The following is a 17,717-nucleotide window of genomic DNA, read 5'->3' as shown; positions in this document are numbered from 1 at the left end:
TTAATAGCGTAGTTGCTTGTGGAAGTGAAATATTGTTATGAGAAAATAACAATAATAATTAGCCTCCAAAAGGGTAAGGGTATCCTAAAGTTAATCATTATGTTAAACATCCAACACTGACACATCGGTGCCTATCCCTTTCGTTCCTTTTTTTATTACTTAGATGGCTGGACGAGTTCACAGCCCACCTGGTATTAAGTTGTTATTGGATCCCATAGACATCTACGACGTAAATGCGCCACTCACCTTAAGATATAAGTTCTAAGGTCTCAAGTGTAGTTACAGCGGTTGCCCCAACCTCCAAACCGAAACGCATCACTGCTTCACGGCAGAAATAGGCAGGGTACATACCCGCGCGGCCTTACAAGAGGTCCTACCACCAGTAAAAAATTATCTTATACCTTTAAGCGAGCAATTCTTGTATATATACTTAGTGGCCATAAATATTGTTACAATAAAAAAGAAAAAATAAAACTATTGCAAATAACATTTATTACTTTAAGAGTATGTTAGTTTAATACATAAATATAAAACAATTTAAAGTATAAAAAGCTTATTCGAAGTGGTCTCCATTGGCTGCAATACTGTCCTTTAAACGTTGAGGCTAGTTATCAATAGAAGCACGCACTCTTTCCATGGGAAAATTTTTCATTGCCAATCGTACGGATTGTTTTAGGGACTCCAAATTATCATGGCGTTTAGAGCAAGCCGTACTCTCTAAAATTGACCATAAGTCATAATCCAGCGGATTAAGATCGGGACTAGACGACGGCCAGTCTTCAGCTCTGATGAAGTCCGAAACGTTCGTTTCCAACCAAGACTGCGTAGATTGAGCTTTATGACCTGGCGCTGAGTCTTGCTGGAAGGACCATTCTTGATTATTGAACATGGTGTTGTTAAGGGGCTTCACTACCTTCTCAAGAATGGTATCTTGATACACTTGTGCCGATGTTTTGATACCTTTTTCACAAAAGTATGGCTCAGTCACTCCTTCATAGCTAATACCCCACCAAACCATCACTGAAGTCGGATAGTGCCCACGTTGCACTCTGTCGACTAATTGGGAATCTTCTTAAGCTTTGAGCATAAATGCGGTCATTTTGTTTGTTAAAATGTTGCTCAATTGTAAAAAAAATCTCATACGTAAACAAAATTTTTCTATGACCTCCCTTTACCTACCGCTTCAGTAGTTGTTTCGATTTTACGACCTTATTCTCTTTTAAATTATCAGTTAAGAAATGACCAGTACGTTTCTTATATGCTGCAAGTCCTAAGTCATCTTTTAAAATACGCGACATGGTTCTAGGTGCTATCTTCATCATTCATCATTATATTCATCTCCCGAGATAAAATCTTTTGCTTTCGGACAGGATTTCTTCGGATTCTTTCCCTTACTGCTTTGACCACCTTTTTCGTACGTACGAATACTGCGTGGACGGCCAGATCTTTTTCTGTCACAAACAGAGGAGGTCTCATTGCACCTATTAATAGCCCGGTACACAAACATTTTACTAATACCAAGCGTATGGAGAGTTTTAAAAATTGCATTTGGCTCCATACCTACTTTGTGTAATGCAATCACAGCGATTCGGTTCTCTTTATCACCCCACTCCATTTTAATATCGCAAAATATTGTACCATGAATTGGCGCCAAAATGAGAACACTCAATGAGCAATCATATAAAAATTACAGATTCCAAATTCAAATGTAATATTTTGTTTATTTTTAATTGTAACAGTATTTATGGCCAGACTAAGTATAATCAGAATCTCGGAAACGGCTAAAACGATTTTTATAAAATTTAGTATACAGGGGATTTCGGGGGCGATAAATCGATCAAGCTACGATTTATTTTCAGAAAATGTTGTTGTGTTTTCAATAATCAACTCTTCCGACAGCGACATCTATTGGCGAATAATAATACTATTTTTCTTAATTGAGGGCAACTAACCGCTTAAAAGACACAACAAGATGGCGTTATCAAAAAAAAAACGAGCAAAGCTCGGTCATCATCCAGCTATAGTTTATGAGTAATATCTCATAGTTACAGTTTTTTTCTTCTTGTTGTAATGACTGATCACGAGGTGTGGCGAAATTTGTAAGTCCGGGTTCCATGATTCGTGATGCACTTATTTTATTTATTTATTTATTTATTTATTACACTTCATGTAAAATTTACATTGGCGGACTTAATGCCTAAGGCATTCTCTACCAGTCAACCAAAGGTAGTGCAGAGTAAATAGTGGTAGGTGCAATGAAATTTATATTAGGTAACGAATACATACAAAAAAAGTATATCTATATATATACAAAATCACATATACATATACATACATACATACATACATATATACACACATACATACATATAATAGTTTATACAGTATTAAAAGGAATATATTAATAAATTTCCTTAACAAATAACTTCATCAAGTTCATGACGATTCCGCTAACTTTTCCAACAGCATTCGCCGAACCCTTAACTTGAACGTGCAGCGGTTAGTAATAGTCCTGATCTCGAGAGGAAGCGCATTCCATAGCAGAACAGATTGCACGACGAAAGATTTACGAACATAACTAGAACTATGTGTGGGACATCGAATTAATAGGCTATTGAGAGAACGTAGGGCCCGCTCATTATTTTCCTTTTTATTCCTGAAGTATAACATTTAAAATATTCCGATGGTCTAAAGGATAAGACCTCCAATGCATTCGTGTTGAGCGATGCCACAGTGTTCGAATCCCGCAGGCGGGTACCAATTTTTCTAATGAAATATGTACTTCATAAATGTTCATGATTGACTTCCACGGTGAAGAAGAAAAAGATGAAGCCGAAATACAAAGTAGGAAAGTTATATAGAAGGACTTGGGCCCCCTCACCAAGCGAACTGGCGACTAGCTAGGACCCTGAAATCGGAAACTATTCATAACTTACGTCGTAGACGACAATCGGCTCCAGTAACCAACTAACACCAGGTGGGCTGTAAGCTCGTCCACCCACCTACGCAATAAAAAAAAATTAAATAAAAAAAATAAACTGCTAACTGCAAAACTGGCAAGTATGTGGAGGAACTAATCTCACCACATATGTCAAAGGGCAGTAGTATGCAAGGCCATAGGGCATTTCACACATTGAAAACGCACATCACTTCGTTATGTACGAATTACGGAATATCTGTGAGCTGTGGCCTTAAAATACTGCTCATATCATAGTTTTTTTAATTGCATTTAGAGGCAGAGGAGCATACGGCCCACCTCATAGTAAGTGGTTACTGTCACCCATGGACGTCAGCAATGCCAAATGCCAACGACAGCCACCAGCAAAGAGTCTATGGTAGTACAAGATCTCATCTTCCATCGGGTCAGTCTGAGTGCGAACTGAAATTTGACACTTAAGAAAAAAAAAAACTTTCTTGATCGCATTCTTTTTTAATTATAATAATATTATCATACTCGTATAATTATGAATTTTATTTGAAAAGTAATAAAGCGGAGATACAAGCACGCTACCGTTGAGCAATTTAAATTTATTTCGAATATTAACTTTTGTGACCACATCCCTATAACATCAGCCCAACCGTATCTATAGAACTTTCTATATCTGTGTATAGTAAATGTCATAAAAAAAATATATAATTTTAATCGACATTTATTGTTCTAAAAGTCCCAGCCATTCCTAAATACTCTTCATTGAACTTGTCTAATTTTCTTCGACTTTCGTCAGTACCCGCTGCACTCATCATTCTCATGTAATCTTGGTGCTGTTCTGATCCCAATTCTTCAAGCCAATCATCTATTGAAAGATACAACAAACGTAGTTTTAATTTAGAAAATGAGAAGTCGTCGTGACCTAAAGGATAAGATGTCCGGTGCATTCGTGTTGAACAATGCACCGATGTTCGAATTTCAGGCGGGTACCAATTTTTCTAATGAAATACGTACTCAACAAATGTTCACGATTGACTTCCACGGTGAAGGAACAACATCGTGTAATAAAAATCAAACCCGCAAAAATTATAATTTGCGTAATTACTGGTGGTAGGACCAAGAGGTGGGTACCACCGCCCTCTCTATTTCTGCCGTGAAGCAGTAATGCTTTTCGGTCTGAAGGGTAAGGCAGCCGTTGTAACTATACTGAGATCTTAGAACTTAATATCTCAATAGGTTTATTGCAAAATTAGCCCACCCATAAAATACCGATGACATTCATTCATTCATTTTATAACTTTGACCAAAGATCATATCTACGATGAAAAATTTTGTTTAAATTTTTTAATTCAGCTTCCTATTTAGTCTTTTTTTTATAGTTTTTTTATTGCCTATATTTTGTAAACACCTTAGCTGTTTGACGCAATAGCGCTTGTGCATTCTAAAACTGTTCAACGGAGCGTAAATTTTTAAAATGAATTTGTATTTTAGGTTGAATGATGGTTAAATGGTTATTTTTAGTGAATTCCTTAAATTTAATTAATGGCAACAGTGCCATTAGAGTATTTGTAGTAATTAAGATTGGTTTTTTGATAGCGTTTGACCGTTTTTAACAACATAAAATGACTATCAACTTATCTACTGATTAAATTGGATAATTTCAATAGGTGTCCCTTTAATATTGTTTTTTTATTTTAATCCAATATTACGTACTCCTTTAAGAAGACGCCTTTAAGAAGACGTACGCCTTTAAGAAGACGCTACTGTTGAAAAGTTACCAAAGACCACAAATAAACAGAAAAGTGGTCTACGATACAAAAAGTTTGGACCCTTTTGCTTTTAACGGCGTTTATTAACACGTCAAAAAACTTACGTATTAACTCATTGACAGATCTTTCTTCTCCGCCATAGTAAATTGGTAGTATGGTCTTATCCACTACAGTATAAATGTCTTCTACCGACGAAATCGCGTGTAGTCTGGACGCCACTTTTGGTTTTATGAACTGTTTCAGAGTTTTTATGAATAAATCGACAACTTTAGACGTTGTAATTATGTACAGACCAAGTAACCTCGCTCCGTAACCTTCGTGAAAAGAGAAAATAAAAACGCTTTACTAGTAAACAATTTTAATGTTTGGTATCTAACATCCGAAATTTCATTCTGGGTTACAATCTATACAAATATTATAAAGAGGAAAGATTTGTTTGTTTGTTTGTATTGAATAGGCTCCGAAACTCTGAACCGATTTGAAAAATACTTTGACTGTTTGGAAGCTACACTATTCTCGAGTGACATAGGCAATAATCTTTTTTGAAAAAAAAAGGGATCCTTACTAAAACTCCAATAATGTAAACCAAGGTGTAAAAAAATTACCTAAAATATTCTTTACATCGCGTGCCCTGCGAAAACTATTGATGATAGAATAAATAAATGTACTACGACTTTTTAGAACACATTATTATAGACAAAAAGTGTCGCGACAGCATATGTCTAACTATTATAGTTGGGCCGCAATAAGTGTTCTTTTATTTTTAAAAATAAGACAACGTCAAATTATGAATATGGATGCCATTTTTGAAAAAGTGGATCAAAATCGGCATATCAGTAGTTACGACGTGGCTGAAGAACTGGGAATTGACTACAAAACACCTTTTGGCGCATTTGAAAAAACTGGGTACACAAAAAAGCTCGATATTCGGGTACCACACGAGCTCACTGAAAGAAACCTAATGAACCGTGTACTCATTTGTGATTCTTTATTAGGACGTAATGAAACCGAACCATTTTTGAAGAAGCTGATAACTGGTGCTGAAAAGTGGATCATGTACGACAAGAATAAACGTGCGAAAACAGTCGTGGTCAAAGGCCGGTCAGGCTTCACTGACTGTTCCGAAACCCGAGTTAACTCGCAATAAGGTCATGCTGTGTGTGTGGTGGCATTGGAAGGGCATTATGAGCTGTTACCACCCGGCAGGACCATCAATTCTGAACACTACTGCGAACAACTGATAAGATTAAAGCAAGAAGTTGAAAGAAAGTGGCCGGAATTAATCAACAGAAGGGGTTTTCATCATGATAACGCTAGACATTACACATCTTTAGCCATTCACAAAAATTAAGAGAGCTTGGCTGAGAAGTATTAATGCACCCGCCGTATAGTCCTGACCTTACACCTTCAGATTTCTACCTGTTTCGGTCTCTTGGAGGTCTCTTCGGTGTCAGGTCAATTGGAGGACCCCCTCCAATTGACCTGACACTGCCTAACGAATTCTGAGAGGGTTCTCGTGAGGACTGACAAAACCAATTGTCGTGGTATTTTGATCAGAAGCCCCAAAATATCTATAGCAATGGAATCATGTCCCTACCTACAAGATGGCAAAAAGTTATCTAACAAAATGGTACCTACATACTTTAGTTAAATGTAAATAAATTATATTAAAAATGTTGTGAATTTTCTTAAAAAATGCGAAGAAACTTTTCCCCAACCTTATATGATTCATAAGATTAAATTTAACAAAATAAAATTTAACAAAACAGGAGGCGTAATATTACGTAAACAAAAACACCACGGATACTGATTCACCCAATATTTTTTCGAGTAACCCGTCGAACACACCTAACAATTTAGTTTATTCTCTAGAACCTTCCCAAAAATTGTGTTAGTTTTTTGTTCGGCCCTCGTGAGCTGCAGACGTAATTGAAACTACTTTTACGACTTCATCTCGCCTTTATTATTTTAATTTTATTATTTCCGACGTTTCGAATACTTAATAGTTTTCGTAATTACGGACGTGTAATGGTAGCATTCCGATGTTGGCGACTGCGACCGACAACTGCGACAGGCGACCGCGACCGGGTCGCGCGACTTACTACTTAGTATGAATTTATATGGAACCCTAAACAACGCAAGCGACTCGGTCGCGCGACCTGTGGGCGTGGCTAGAAAGCGACCGTGGTCGCGCGACGCTACTGCTACTGGAGTCTGGAGCAGTGCCGCCGCGCGACCCGCCACGTTGTACGTCAAAATGGCGTCATTTTCCTCATACGATGACGAATTATTAATAGATGTAGTGTTTAAAAACCACTTATATACGAATCGACACTCCGCTCATATCGATGTTATTCGAGACTATATTGGGAAAAAAATAGCAAAACTCTTATTTCCGAAAGCAAGGCAAACAAAATGTGTGTATCATCTGTACATAGTCAGGTCATAAATTCTGTCACATGTTTAATGTAAAATAATTGAAACAAGTTTATTCATTATGTAACCATTCATATACCAAAATGAACTTAACAAAACATAGATTCTTATGATACTAAAGTTTATTCAAAATGACCTCCGTGATTTTGAATACAGGCCTTCAATCTCCGCGGCCAGTCGTCTATCGCAGCACGAACGAGGTCCATGTCAATATCGGCGGCAGCCTTAATCAAGGATGTCTTGAGTGACTCCAAATTGGGATGAGGCTTTGAGCACGCCTTTTCCTCCAAGTGTTGCCATATCTTGTAATCTAACGGATTCAAATCTGGACTGGAGGAGGGCCAGTCTTCGTGCCGGATCAAGTCGATTTCACGCGCCGCCAGCCAGTCTTGTGTGCTCTTCGCTCTATGAGCTGGCGCCGAATCTTGTTGGAATATCCAGTGCCTGTTATTAAACATGGTATGAGAAACAGGTACCACAAGGTTCGTCAGGACTGTATTTTGATACACAACTGCATTCGTTTTTACACCTTTCTCACAAAAATGTACCTCTGTTAAGCCCCAATAAGAAACTCCCAACCATACCATGAGCGAGGATGGAAAATGACCTCGTTGGACACGCGGAATACGGTTGCTCGCTTCTTCACTACTGTGTGCGTACACCTTATCATTTTGTTTGTTGTAGCTCTCTTCTACGGTAAAAATTTTTTCATCCGAAAAAAGAATTTCCCGATATTTTTTTCCCGCGTACCACTTCAACAAAGCGTGGCATCTCTTCAGTCTCAGGTCCATTAGACGAGCATTCAAACGATGTCCTGTTTTTGTTCGATATGCCCGAAGCCCTAAGTCTTCATTTAACACCCTTTTCACCGTGGTTCTGCTTAACCCCATCTGAAGGGCCAACAGTTTCTGCTTACGTTTGGGATTTCTTTGAATTCGCGCCTTCACAGCTTTTATCACTGCTGGAGTCCTAACAGACCGAGGGCGACCACTTCTTGACCTGTCATCTACACTAGAGTCTTCATTGTATCGTTTGATGGTACGATAAACGAATCTTTTGGTTATATTCAAAATTTTCAGTATGTTAAAAATTTGAATTGGCGCGTAACCGCAACGATGCAACGCAATAACTGCAACACGGTCTTCTTTAAGCGTCCACTCCATATTTAAAAATGAGTAAAATTCTAAATGTATACTATTTTTATTTTCATGAACAATTCGAAATTCGAATTCAATAAACTTTTTTGTGGCCAGCATTCTAAAAGAAAAGTTTTTACTGTGTGACAATACTTATGACCTGACTAGGTATATTTCTTTTCCTAGTTGCGGACAAATTGTCCGACATAATTGTACTGAGCACTAGAACACAACTGTATACAATAAAAACTGTGGGCAGACTGGCCGTCGGTCGCAGTCGCTGACATCGGAATGCCACTGGTTGTCAGGCGACAGGCGACCGGGGTCGCGTTCGCTAGTCGCGGTCGCCTGTCGCCCTGGTCGCCAACATCGGAATACTACCTTAAGGCATTGTTCATTGCTATTTCAATATTGTGCAAAATACCTACATTTTCTATAAACATATTTATACTTCTCGACATTTATGTTTCTTTACACAGGGAATGTACAATCTTCAGTCTTTTTTGAGTTTGATTTAGGTTTTAATCTTTTTAAACGAGATTAAGGCGTAAACTTTATTTTTATGTGCTTCGATCAATAATACTACTAGATTCCCGATTAGCGCTTCAAAACTTCCCCTCGGGACGCCGTGGCACCGGACCGGGAGTTGTCGGCGCCACGACCACCAGCAGCCGAGCATCGATGCCACAACACTCGGCAACGACAAGTCGTTTCCTATTTTTGCGACGAGGACACGGCGCCACTCCTCCACTTTGTTCAAGTCGCAACCAGAATAGTGGCACTCTGCCCTGGGCTCGGCTCCGATCCGGAGCAGGAACTCACCGAAGCAACCATGCCCATTGAGCACCTGCGTGAGCCGAAAAGTGAGGCGTCCTCTGTCACGGTTCACCCAATCCATATGGACCAGGCAAATCGCCTCGATAGTCCCACGACCAGCCGAAGGATCGGCCAGCCGCATGGACCATGACTCCAGCACGGACCAGCGAGTTTGGGCCCTCCGTGCTCCGATCACACTGGGTTTGGGACGCGCCACGCCCCGGGTCCGTAAGGGCTAGACCGATTTTAATGAAATTAAGAAAATCATCAGATTAGCCCTAGCGTGTGACTATAACTGATTGGATCAAGATCATATCAAACATCGGCTAGAGAAGTGATCCGATTTTGATTAGTGCTACTATATAACTTACCGTTAGAATTGTCATGAACTGTTGAAGTTCCGATAAGTTCATTTTAGTCATCACGTCTGTGGCGACTCACTTACTCGCCACTACTTGGGCAACCGCCTTACAATTCGACAAAATCGCTGTCGCCTATGAATTCAGGCAATCATCTATTATTGTTCAACACTTCGGCAATCTTAAAAACTGCGGGCAGTACTCATCGATATTTGTTGTGCTACCCATCGTTCGTGTCAGTGCTTTACTACTCCTGTATGTTCGTTCTTTTTCATATCACTTGTGTCATAGTTTGATAGTGTATATTTGTATCTACAATAAACTATTTAAAGCAGTACATATTCATACTCACTGGGTAAACCATCCTTCGTGTCAGTGCCTACCTAATACAGTTAGAAGCAGAACTAATACAACTACTACTTCTACAGTGGTGACCCCGACGTGATCTGAACACGCAACCTTCTGATCTGGATTAAGTTCATCTCTCTGTAATCATTGATTACAATAAAGCCATTGACATAGTCGTGAGCCTTCAGACATTCGACCATCTGAAAGAGATAAAGCAAAATGCATTGAGTATAAACTTAATAAGAACACAAAAAGCTAAAGCTCTGGTGCTAAAGCGATCAAAATCAGGGTAGTTTTATTTGATTTTTACTTAAATAGGTTTTTTTCTAAAATTACGAAAAGTTAAACCAAAAAAATCCGCTATCAATAAAATGTATTTGTGAAAAGAGAATCGTATTACTTTTAATTGTATTCTAATTTAAAATATTCCCTCATGTAGGTAGATGTCGGCAAGCACTCCTGCACTTGTTTATTGATGACGTCATAAGCCACTAATTCTTTTTATTCACTTCAAAACCATCCACTATCCGATCGGGAACTCGTCAAATGTAAAAATCGTGGTAAGAACCCGTTAAATAAATGTGGTATTTGTGGTCATCACATTTAAAGACTTCCCAAGTCTTTGTTTCTGTATTATACAGCCACAAAGTAGGGTTCTGTTCACTAGACGATCACGTATCACGAAGTAAAGCGACATATTATGATAATCACAAGAACTGCTGTGGACAGGCTGAAGAAAATATTGAAGAACTGAAACATCACTAAAGCCACAAAGATCCGGTTCGTATGAACTCTTGTTTTCCCTATATTTTTATACGCTGCGGAGACGTGTACTTTGGGCCAGGTCAAGAAAAAGAAGATCGATGCTCTGAAGGTGAGGAACTCGAGACAAATGCTTAGTATTTCACGGTCCAAACTACGCACTAATATGTCCATTCTTCAAGAAATCGGCATATAGCAGCGCCTTTTGGCGCTCGTCCGTGGACGGATAATATGATTTTTGGATATGTCTCCCGCCGAGGAAATGACTCCAAATTAGAAAGCACCAAACCACGTGGAAGGTTACCCATGCGGTCGACCAAGTCAAGTTGGCAGTTGGCGGTTATTTACGTGTACCAGGGAGAAGTGGCGATTTCTCGTGAGGCGCATAACATGTGCCCACAGAAATGATACTGACTGACGTCCACGACGCTCTGACAAGAGTGATACGACAAGGAACATTAAAAAACTAGAGTATTACATTTTAAGCACGGTAACTAAAGTTTATAAGATAAGATCTCACTACATACATACATACAATGTAGTGAGATCTTATCTTCATATTTCACTGGATTGGTACACCGTGCGTGATTTGTTTCCAAATGATTCTTGTCCACCTGATGTTTGTCTGAAAGAGACAACCATCAGGTTAGCTTACGTTAGTTTACTTTTTTGTATTTAATGTATCGCATTGTTTATTTGTTTTTTTTGGTGTACAATAAAGAATACTCTCTCTTTTTCTCTCTCTCTCTCTACATTCTTCTTTTCATTAAACAGTTCAGTGCGCAGAACAAGATTTTATTTTAGTATTTTTAACCGTATTCACTTACTACCATACTAAGACGAAAATAATCAATGATGTCGCTCGGCAGAAGATCTTTCACATTTAATTTAACAATGAAAACTCGTTCGAAATCTTTTGTCATCTTTGGCAATGGTAGCAGCAAACTGAAAACAGAAAAATAGTGAAAAATAAAGTTAACACCATATTATTTACGTACAAGACTCTAGAAACTGTAAATAAATTACTATAGTAAAATAAGCGAGTTACTACAGTAAAAATATTTACAAAAAAATCGGTTGTCTGTAAAGTCGGTTTACTGACAATAGTTGAACGTGACAACATCATAAGAAAATACTGATGGAATGGTTTCATTTTTCAATTATCGCAATTATCGTTGCTATAAACAATTGACACCACATTCACTTTTCACTGAACTTCATACTTGACGAAAACATGTAAATGTATTATTGTATAGCAGCTGTCCACGCGGATGCATCGCTCACTCAAGTCGCAGACAATCGTCTTTTCTAAATATTCGCGACCTAAAACAAAACAGATGTCACCACTCTGAAGTTTATTTAAATAACTAGCGACCCGCCCTCGCTTCGCTTCGGAAACATTAAAACATACACGAAACCAAAAAAAAAAAATTTAAAAAAGTAGCCTATGTTCATCAGGGACAATGTCGGCTTCTAATGGAAAAATAATTTTTCAAATCGGTCCAGTAGTTTCGGAGCCTATTCGAAACAAACAAACAAACAAATCTTTCCTCTTTATAATATTACTAGCGACCCGCCCTCGCTTCGCTTCGGAAACATTAAAACACACATGAAACCAAAAAAATAAAATAAAAAAAAATAAAAAATAAAGTAGCCTATGTTCATCAGGGACAATGTCGGCTTCTAATGGAAAAATAATTTTTCAAATCGGTCCAGTAGTTTCGGAGCCTATTCGAAACAAACAAATCTTTCCTCTTTATAATACTAGTATAGATATTAGTATAGATCACAGCGTTTAATAATAAAATTCCACACTTGGGAACTCTTTTTTTTTAAACTAAAACTACTTTTACGGGTTCACTGTTATTATATTATTTCCGAAGCTTCGAATACTTTACAGGTTTTGTGGGCGCGAACGACGGAGGATTTTTCGGCATTGGAATATTCCTGTAGGTACCATAACATTTTCTATAAAAGTCGTTCCCGCTTTTTTTGGGCCGTGGGCCGAACCTCCTACCAGGTCCGCAGTTGCTGGGAGCGGACAGCAGACCCAAGGGATAGGATCCCACTCACTAAACGACTCTCCTGCACTCTCGCCCAAGCGTCTGATTCCCCCGAAGTCAGAACCCAGTCGGGGTAAGGAGGCTTCCGCGGCGAACACTGCAACAAGCTACTGCAAGAAATTACGTTTCATTTGAGATTAGGCCGTAAAGTAGTTTCAATCATATTTTCCGCTCGCGGAAACCAATGAAAGTACTGAAATTATGGTTTTTTTTGTTGTTGTAGAGATACATAAATAAATAGAAGAGATTGTCTTTTCAGAGAATAAGCTGGGCACGTGCTTAGCCGAAGCCGCTCCACCAATCCTCCCTTACGGCCCGGATTCGAATCTATCCCCCGAAGACCCCGTCAAATCCATAAACATCATTACCGATCACATATCTTCCGCGATCATTAGATCTTCCAAAGAAGTCGATGTAGAGGATAGCTTCCACCGCATCAGACTGTCCCTCGAACTTAGGAATCTCTTAGGATCTGCGTCTTCCCAAGCATTCAAACCGGATTCGGATGCGTTGTCTACAACGCGAAGTCAAATCCCGCCTAAGCGACGCCCGTAACGAGAATCGGCATAGTTATTTAGAACAACTCGCACCCTCTCATCAAGCATACAAGCGACTAGCTAGGACTCTCAAATTCGAAAATACCGCTACTATACTTCCCCTCGTATGCCCTTCAGGCCAACCACCGACATTAGATGACGATGACAAGACTGAGTTGCTGGCCGATGCACTGCAAGAGCAGTGCACCACCAGCACTCAATACGCGGACCCCGAACACACCGAGTCAGTCGACAGGGAGGTCGAGCGCAGAGCTTCCCTGCCGCCCTCGGACGCGTTACCCCCCATTACCTCTGACGAAGTTAGAGAAGCGATCGATAACCTTCAACCCAAAAAGGCATCCGGCTCCGACAGCATCCGCAACCGCGCGTTAAAACTCTTACCAGTCCAACTGATAACAATGTTGGCTACCATTTTAAATGCCGCTATGAAGCACTGCATCTTTCCGGTGGTGTGGAAAGAAGCGGACGTTATCGGTATACACAAGCCGGGCAAACCGAAAAACGAAACCGCTAGTTACCGTCCGATTAGTCTCCTCCCAACGATAGGCAAAATTTACGAACGGCTCCTTAGAAAACGCCTCTGGGACTTCGTTACCGCGAATAAAATTCTTATAGACGAGCAGTTTAGATTCCGCGCTAAACAATCGTGCGTACAACAAGTGCACCGCCTCACGGAGCACATCTTAATAGGGCTAAATAGGCGTAAACAAATCGCGACCGGTGCCCTCTTCTTCGATGTTGCGAAGGCGTTCGACAAAGTCTGGCACAACGGTTTGATCTACAAACTGTACAACATGGGAGTGCCAGACAGACTCGTGCTCATCATACGAGACTTCTTGTCGAACCGTTCGTTTCGATATCAAGTAGAGGGATTTCGCTCTCGTCCCCGTCATCTGACTGCTGGAATCCCGCAAGGCTATTTGTATATTAATGATATACCCCGGTCTCTGGAGACCCATCTAGCGCTCTTCGCCGATGACACGGCTATCTACTACTCGTGTAGGAAGATGTCGTTGGTTCATCGGCGACTCCAGAGCGCAGTAGCCACCATGGGACAGTGGTTCCGGAAGCGGCGAATCGACATTAACCCCACGAAAAGCACAGCGGTGCTATTCAAAAGGGGTGGCCCTCCGAATACCATTCGAGCATCCCACTCCCTAATAGGCGCGCAAACACCTCCGCCGTTAGCCCCATCACTCTCTTTGGCCAGTCCATACCGTGGGCCTCGAAGGTCAAATACCTAGGCGTCACCCTCGACAGAAAACGGTCCCCACATAAAACGGTACGCGACCGCGCCGCGTTTATACTAGGACGACTCTACCCAATGCTTTGTAGACGAAGCAAGCTGTCCCTCCGTAATAAGGTAACTCTCTACAAAACTTGCATACGCCCCGTCATGACGTATGCAAGCGTAGTGTTCGCTCACACGGCCCGCACCAACTTGAGACCCCTTCAGGTTATACAATCCCGATTCTGCAGGATAGCCGTCGGAGCACCATGGTTCCAGAGGAACGTGGATCTCCACGATGACCTGGAGCTCGACCCCGTCAGTAAGTATCTACAGTCGGCATCGCTGCGCCACTTTGAGAAGACGGCACGACATGAGAACCCTCTTCTCGTGGCAGCTGGAAACTACATACCCGATCCGGTAGACCGAATGGTAAACCGTCGACGTCGCCCAAAGCACGTCATCACGGATCCTCCTGATCCATTAACGGTGCTTTTACGCACTACAAGCACCGGTCACCGTCCTCGTCGAACCCGTCGCTTGCGACGAAGGGCTCGACGAGCGAATTAACCCACAGACACAGCCCACTGAGTTTCTCGCCGGATCTTCTCAGTGGGTCGCGTTTCCGACCCGGTGGTAGAATCTGCGTAGCACTGCTGTTGCTAGGGTCAGTGTTAGCACCTCTCCGGTTTGAGCCCCGCGAGCTCACCTACACACGCTATGGGAAAGCTGAAATAGCCTCTCAAGGCTATCAGCATAGGTAGAGAAAAAAATTTTTTTTTTTGTTTAAATGTGTATTAAAATGATGTATATTTTTTTGTTGTTTTGTTTTAATGACTATTTTGATTTAATGCTCTCATTAGATCAAGGTTTTATTCAATTCAATGGTGTTATTCTACATAATTATAAATGCAAACGACTAGTTAATATAAAGCTTATTCAACCTTTTTGTTTTTTTAGGCACGTAGTAAATTATAAGCATATAATTATAATTTGACGACTTAGACCTTGAAGGGTAGGGAACCAGCGTTTTAGGCTCAACCCTCAACTCCCACATATTACTGCGCAAGAAATCAGTGCAGCATGTGTTCACAAAAATACCACATCTCAGAACTAAATAATAATTGTTTTAAGCTGTTTAACAAAAAACATTAGTAATAAATTGTGTTATAGTATTTTAGATTATACTATAGGTGTGTAAGTAATATGTTTGTTCAGAATAAAATGCTCATGAATAATAATTTGAAAGTGCGTAATAAGCTGCGTCACTACGGTCAAGGCTCTTCACATTTTCAGCGATTAGAATTTTTTTTACGTAAATGATAAATAATATATTTATTTAATTAAGACCTTATTTTAATTTTTTTATTAGTCATTTTTATTAATTAGTAGCGACCTGCCCTCGCTTCGCTTCGCTTCGGAAACTGTAATTTATTCTTGATTTCTCCACTATTTAATGGATTTTATTATACATATAAACCTTCCTCTTTAATCACTCGATCACTTCGGTTCCCTCTGTATTTTGTACCGTATGTTCCATGGGAAGTGCTCTGAGGAATTGTTCGAGATGATACCAGCATCTCGTTTTTACCATCGCACCGCCCGCCACCGGAGTAGAGTTCATCCATACTACCTGGAGCCACTGCGGTCATCCACAGTGCGTTTCCAGAGATCTTTTTTGCCACGTACCATCCGGCTATGGAATGAGCTCACCTCCACGGTGTTTCCCGAGCGCTATGACATGTCCTTCATCAAACGAGGCTTGTGGAGAGTATTAAGCGGTAGGCAGCGGCTTGGCTCTGCCCCTGGCATTGCTGAAGTCCATGGGCGACGGTAACCACTCACCATCAGGTGGGCCGTATGCCCGTCTGCATACAAAGGAAATTAAAAAAAAAAAACTATCTATTAAAAGAAACCGCATCAAAATCCGTTGGATTCGTCCAGGGCCCTGAAACTGCGATACTTTAAGACAAATAAGTTTTTTTGAATGGAAACTAGCGGCATCTTGTAGCGGATGCCCCTAAACTTACATGTTGTTAAATATATGTCATTCAATTATTGTCTAGCACTGAAAAAAAATATCATACTAGTCATTATTTGTTAAAGACAAATTGAATTAAATTTTATCAATATGTGTTTTCTTAAAATTTACAAAATCCTTCATTAACAATAAATTAAAGGATAGGCAATATGTTACTGCCATCTACAGGAGCATTGAGAAACTAATCGAAGCGAAGCCATCTAGTGGCCGACGCCCGTAAACGTTTTTGTTGAGCATTTGAGTTGCTTATCTACAACTAATTTATATTATCTAAATGGATTATCTATGGAATCATCTTTCTCAGATTCTACTCTAAGCCAGCACTTTATTAACACATAGTTACTTCAGTGCGCCACTTAGAGAACCGGTGACTTACATGGCAGTCAAAGGGCTAAAATCGAGAAACCTAAATGCCGCATGAGCTGATAAATACTAAGGACTAGGACACACGGATACTAATATTGTTATTTCTTACCTCAAAATTAGTGACAACAAAAGCTTCAATTACCTAATATGTACACCAGATGAACATTTTTACTAAAAAACGACTTAACTAATGCAGTCAGGAAGTTATTTGGTAGCAGAAAATTGGATAGGAAACTTAGATACTTTACTGCGCAAGTATTTTTATATAAATTTGGAAAAAAAAAAAAGTCCAAAAAAAAAAATCTCTATCGTATTTCACAATATAATTGGGTTTGTATATTGTGAAATACGACTATTCTGGAGCTTAAAGCATAGGGCAGGTATCATTTTTATTAATTTTGACGTATCTAATACGCTTTCACTACTTCTGCACTGCAGATTTTTTTTGTATAAATATAAAATGCGCTTAATTTATCGATATACATATATCTATCAGTACTAGTGATCAAATAATCTAAAATGAGAGACTAGGTCAGTCTCTCGTGTGATCATCTAAGATTTTAAGGTAATATATACTTCTAAGGAATCGCAAGGAACTTCTACTTCATCATTTTCTATGCTGTTTGCATATTCTCTTTCTATGTCTAATAATGTCCTTGACGGTCAAAAGACTTTTTGACAAAAGACAAAAGTTTGATTTTGAAATTGCTGGCATACTTAAATATTTTATTCAAAAAATTTACTTACTGAAATCCTTCTTCATCAAATGGTCTTGTTTTTTAATCCAATTTTCTAAAACTTCAACAGATTCAACCATTCTTTTTTTATCAAGGCTGTGCATCCTCCTAACCTCTTCCAAAGTGTTCGGTTTAAACTTCAAAATGCGGTGTTCGGGAATGCTGTCCAT

General features: G+C 39.6%; 1 protein-coding gene across 1 annotated transcript; it reads right to left on the bottom strand.

Moving 5' to 3' along the window:
• Positions 1 to 3,432: 3,432 nt before the first annotated feature.
• LOC149501300 (uncharacterized) lies at positions 3,433 to 17,717 on the bottom strand. Its single transcript, XM_089733940.1, has 8 exons — positions 17,558 to 17,717; positions 11,840 to 11,878; positions 11,554 to 11,566; positions 11,383 to 11,500; positions 9,913 to 9,993; positions 9,454 to 9,511; positions 4,803 to 5,012; positions 3,433 to 3,794 (listed from the first exon to the last, which is right to left on the bottom strand). The coding sequence occupies exons 1-8, from the start codon at positions 17,715 to 17,717 to the stop codon at positions 3,640 to 3,642; spliced, it is 834 nt and encodes a 277-aa protein (XP_089590066.1). The 3' UTR covers positions 3,433 to 3,639.

This window comes from Bombyx mandarina, chromosome 16, assembly GCF_030267445.1.
Source record: "Bombyx mandarina strain Sakado chromosome 16, ASM3026744v2".
Classification (NCBI taxonomy): domain Eukaryota; kingdom Metazoa; phylum Arthropoda; class Insecta; order Lepidoptera; family Bombycidae; genus Bombyx; species Bombyx mandarina.
This window is presented reverse-complemented; position numbering and strand designations above follow the sequence as displayed.

What these genes read in the sequence shown, in the direction of transcription:
- LOC149501300 (XM_089733940.1), bottom strand. Translation starts at nt 17,717, where the DNA reads ATGGACAGCATTCCCGAACACCGCATTTTGAAGTTTAAACCGAACACT. An exon ending in GAGAGATGAACTTAATCCAG is followed by an intron (nt 9,512 to 9,912) that starts ATCAGAAGGTTG and finishes GTCGCCACAGAC; the next exon opens with GTGATGACTAAAATGAACTT. An exon ending in ATCTGTCAATGAGTTAATAC is followed by an intron (nt 3,795 to 4,802) that starts GTAAGTTTTTTG and finishes ATCTTTCAATAG; the next exon opens with ATGATTGGCTTGAAGAATTG.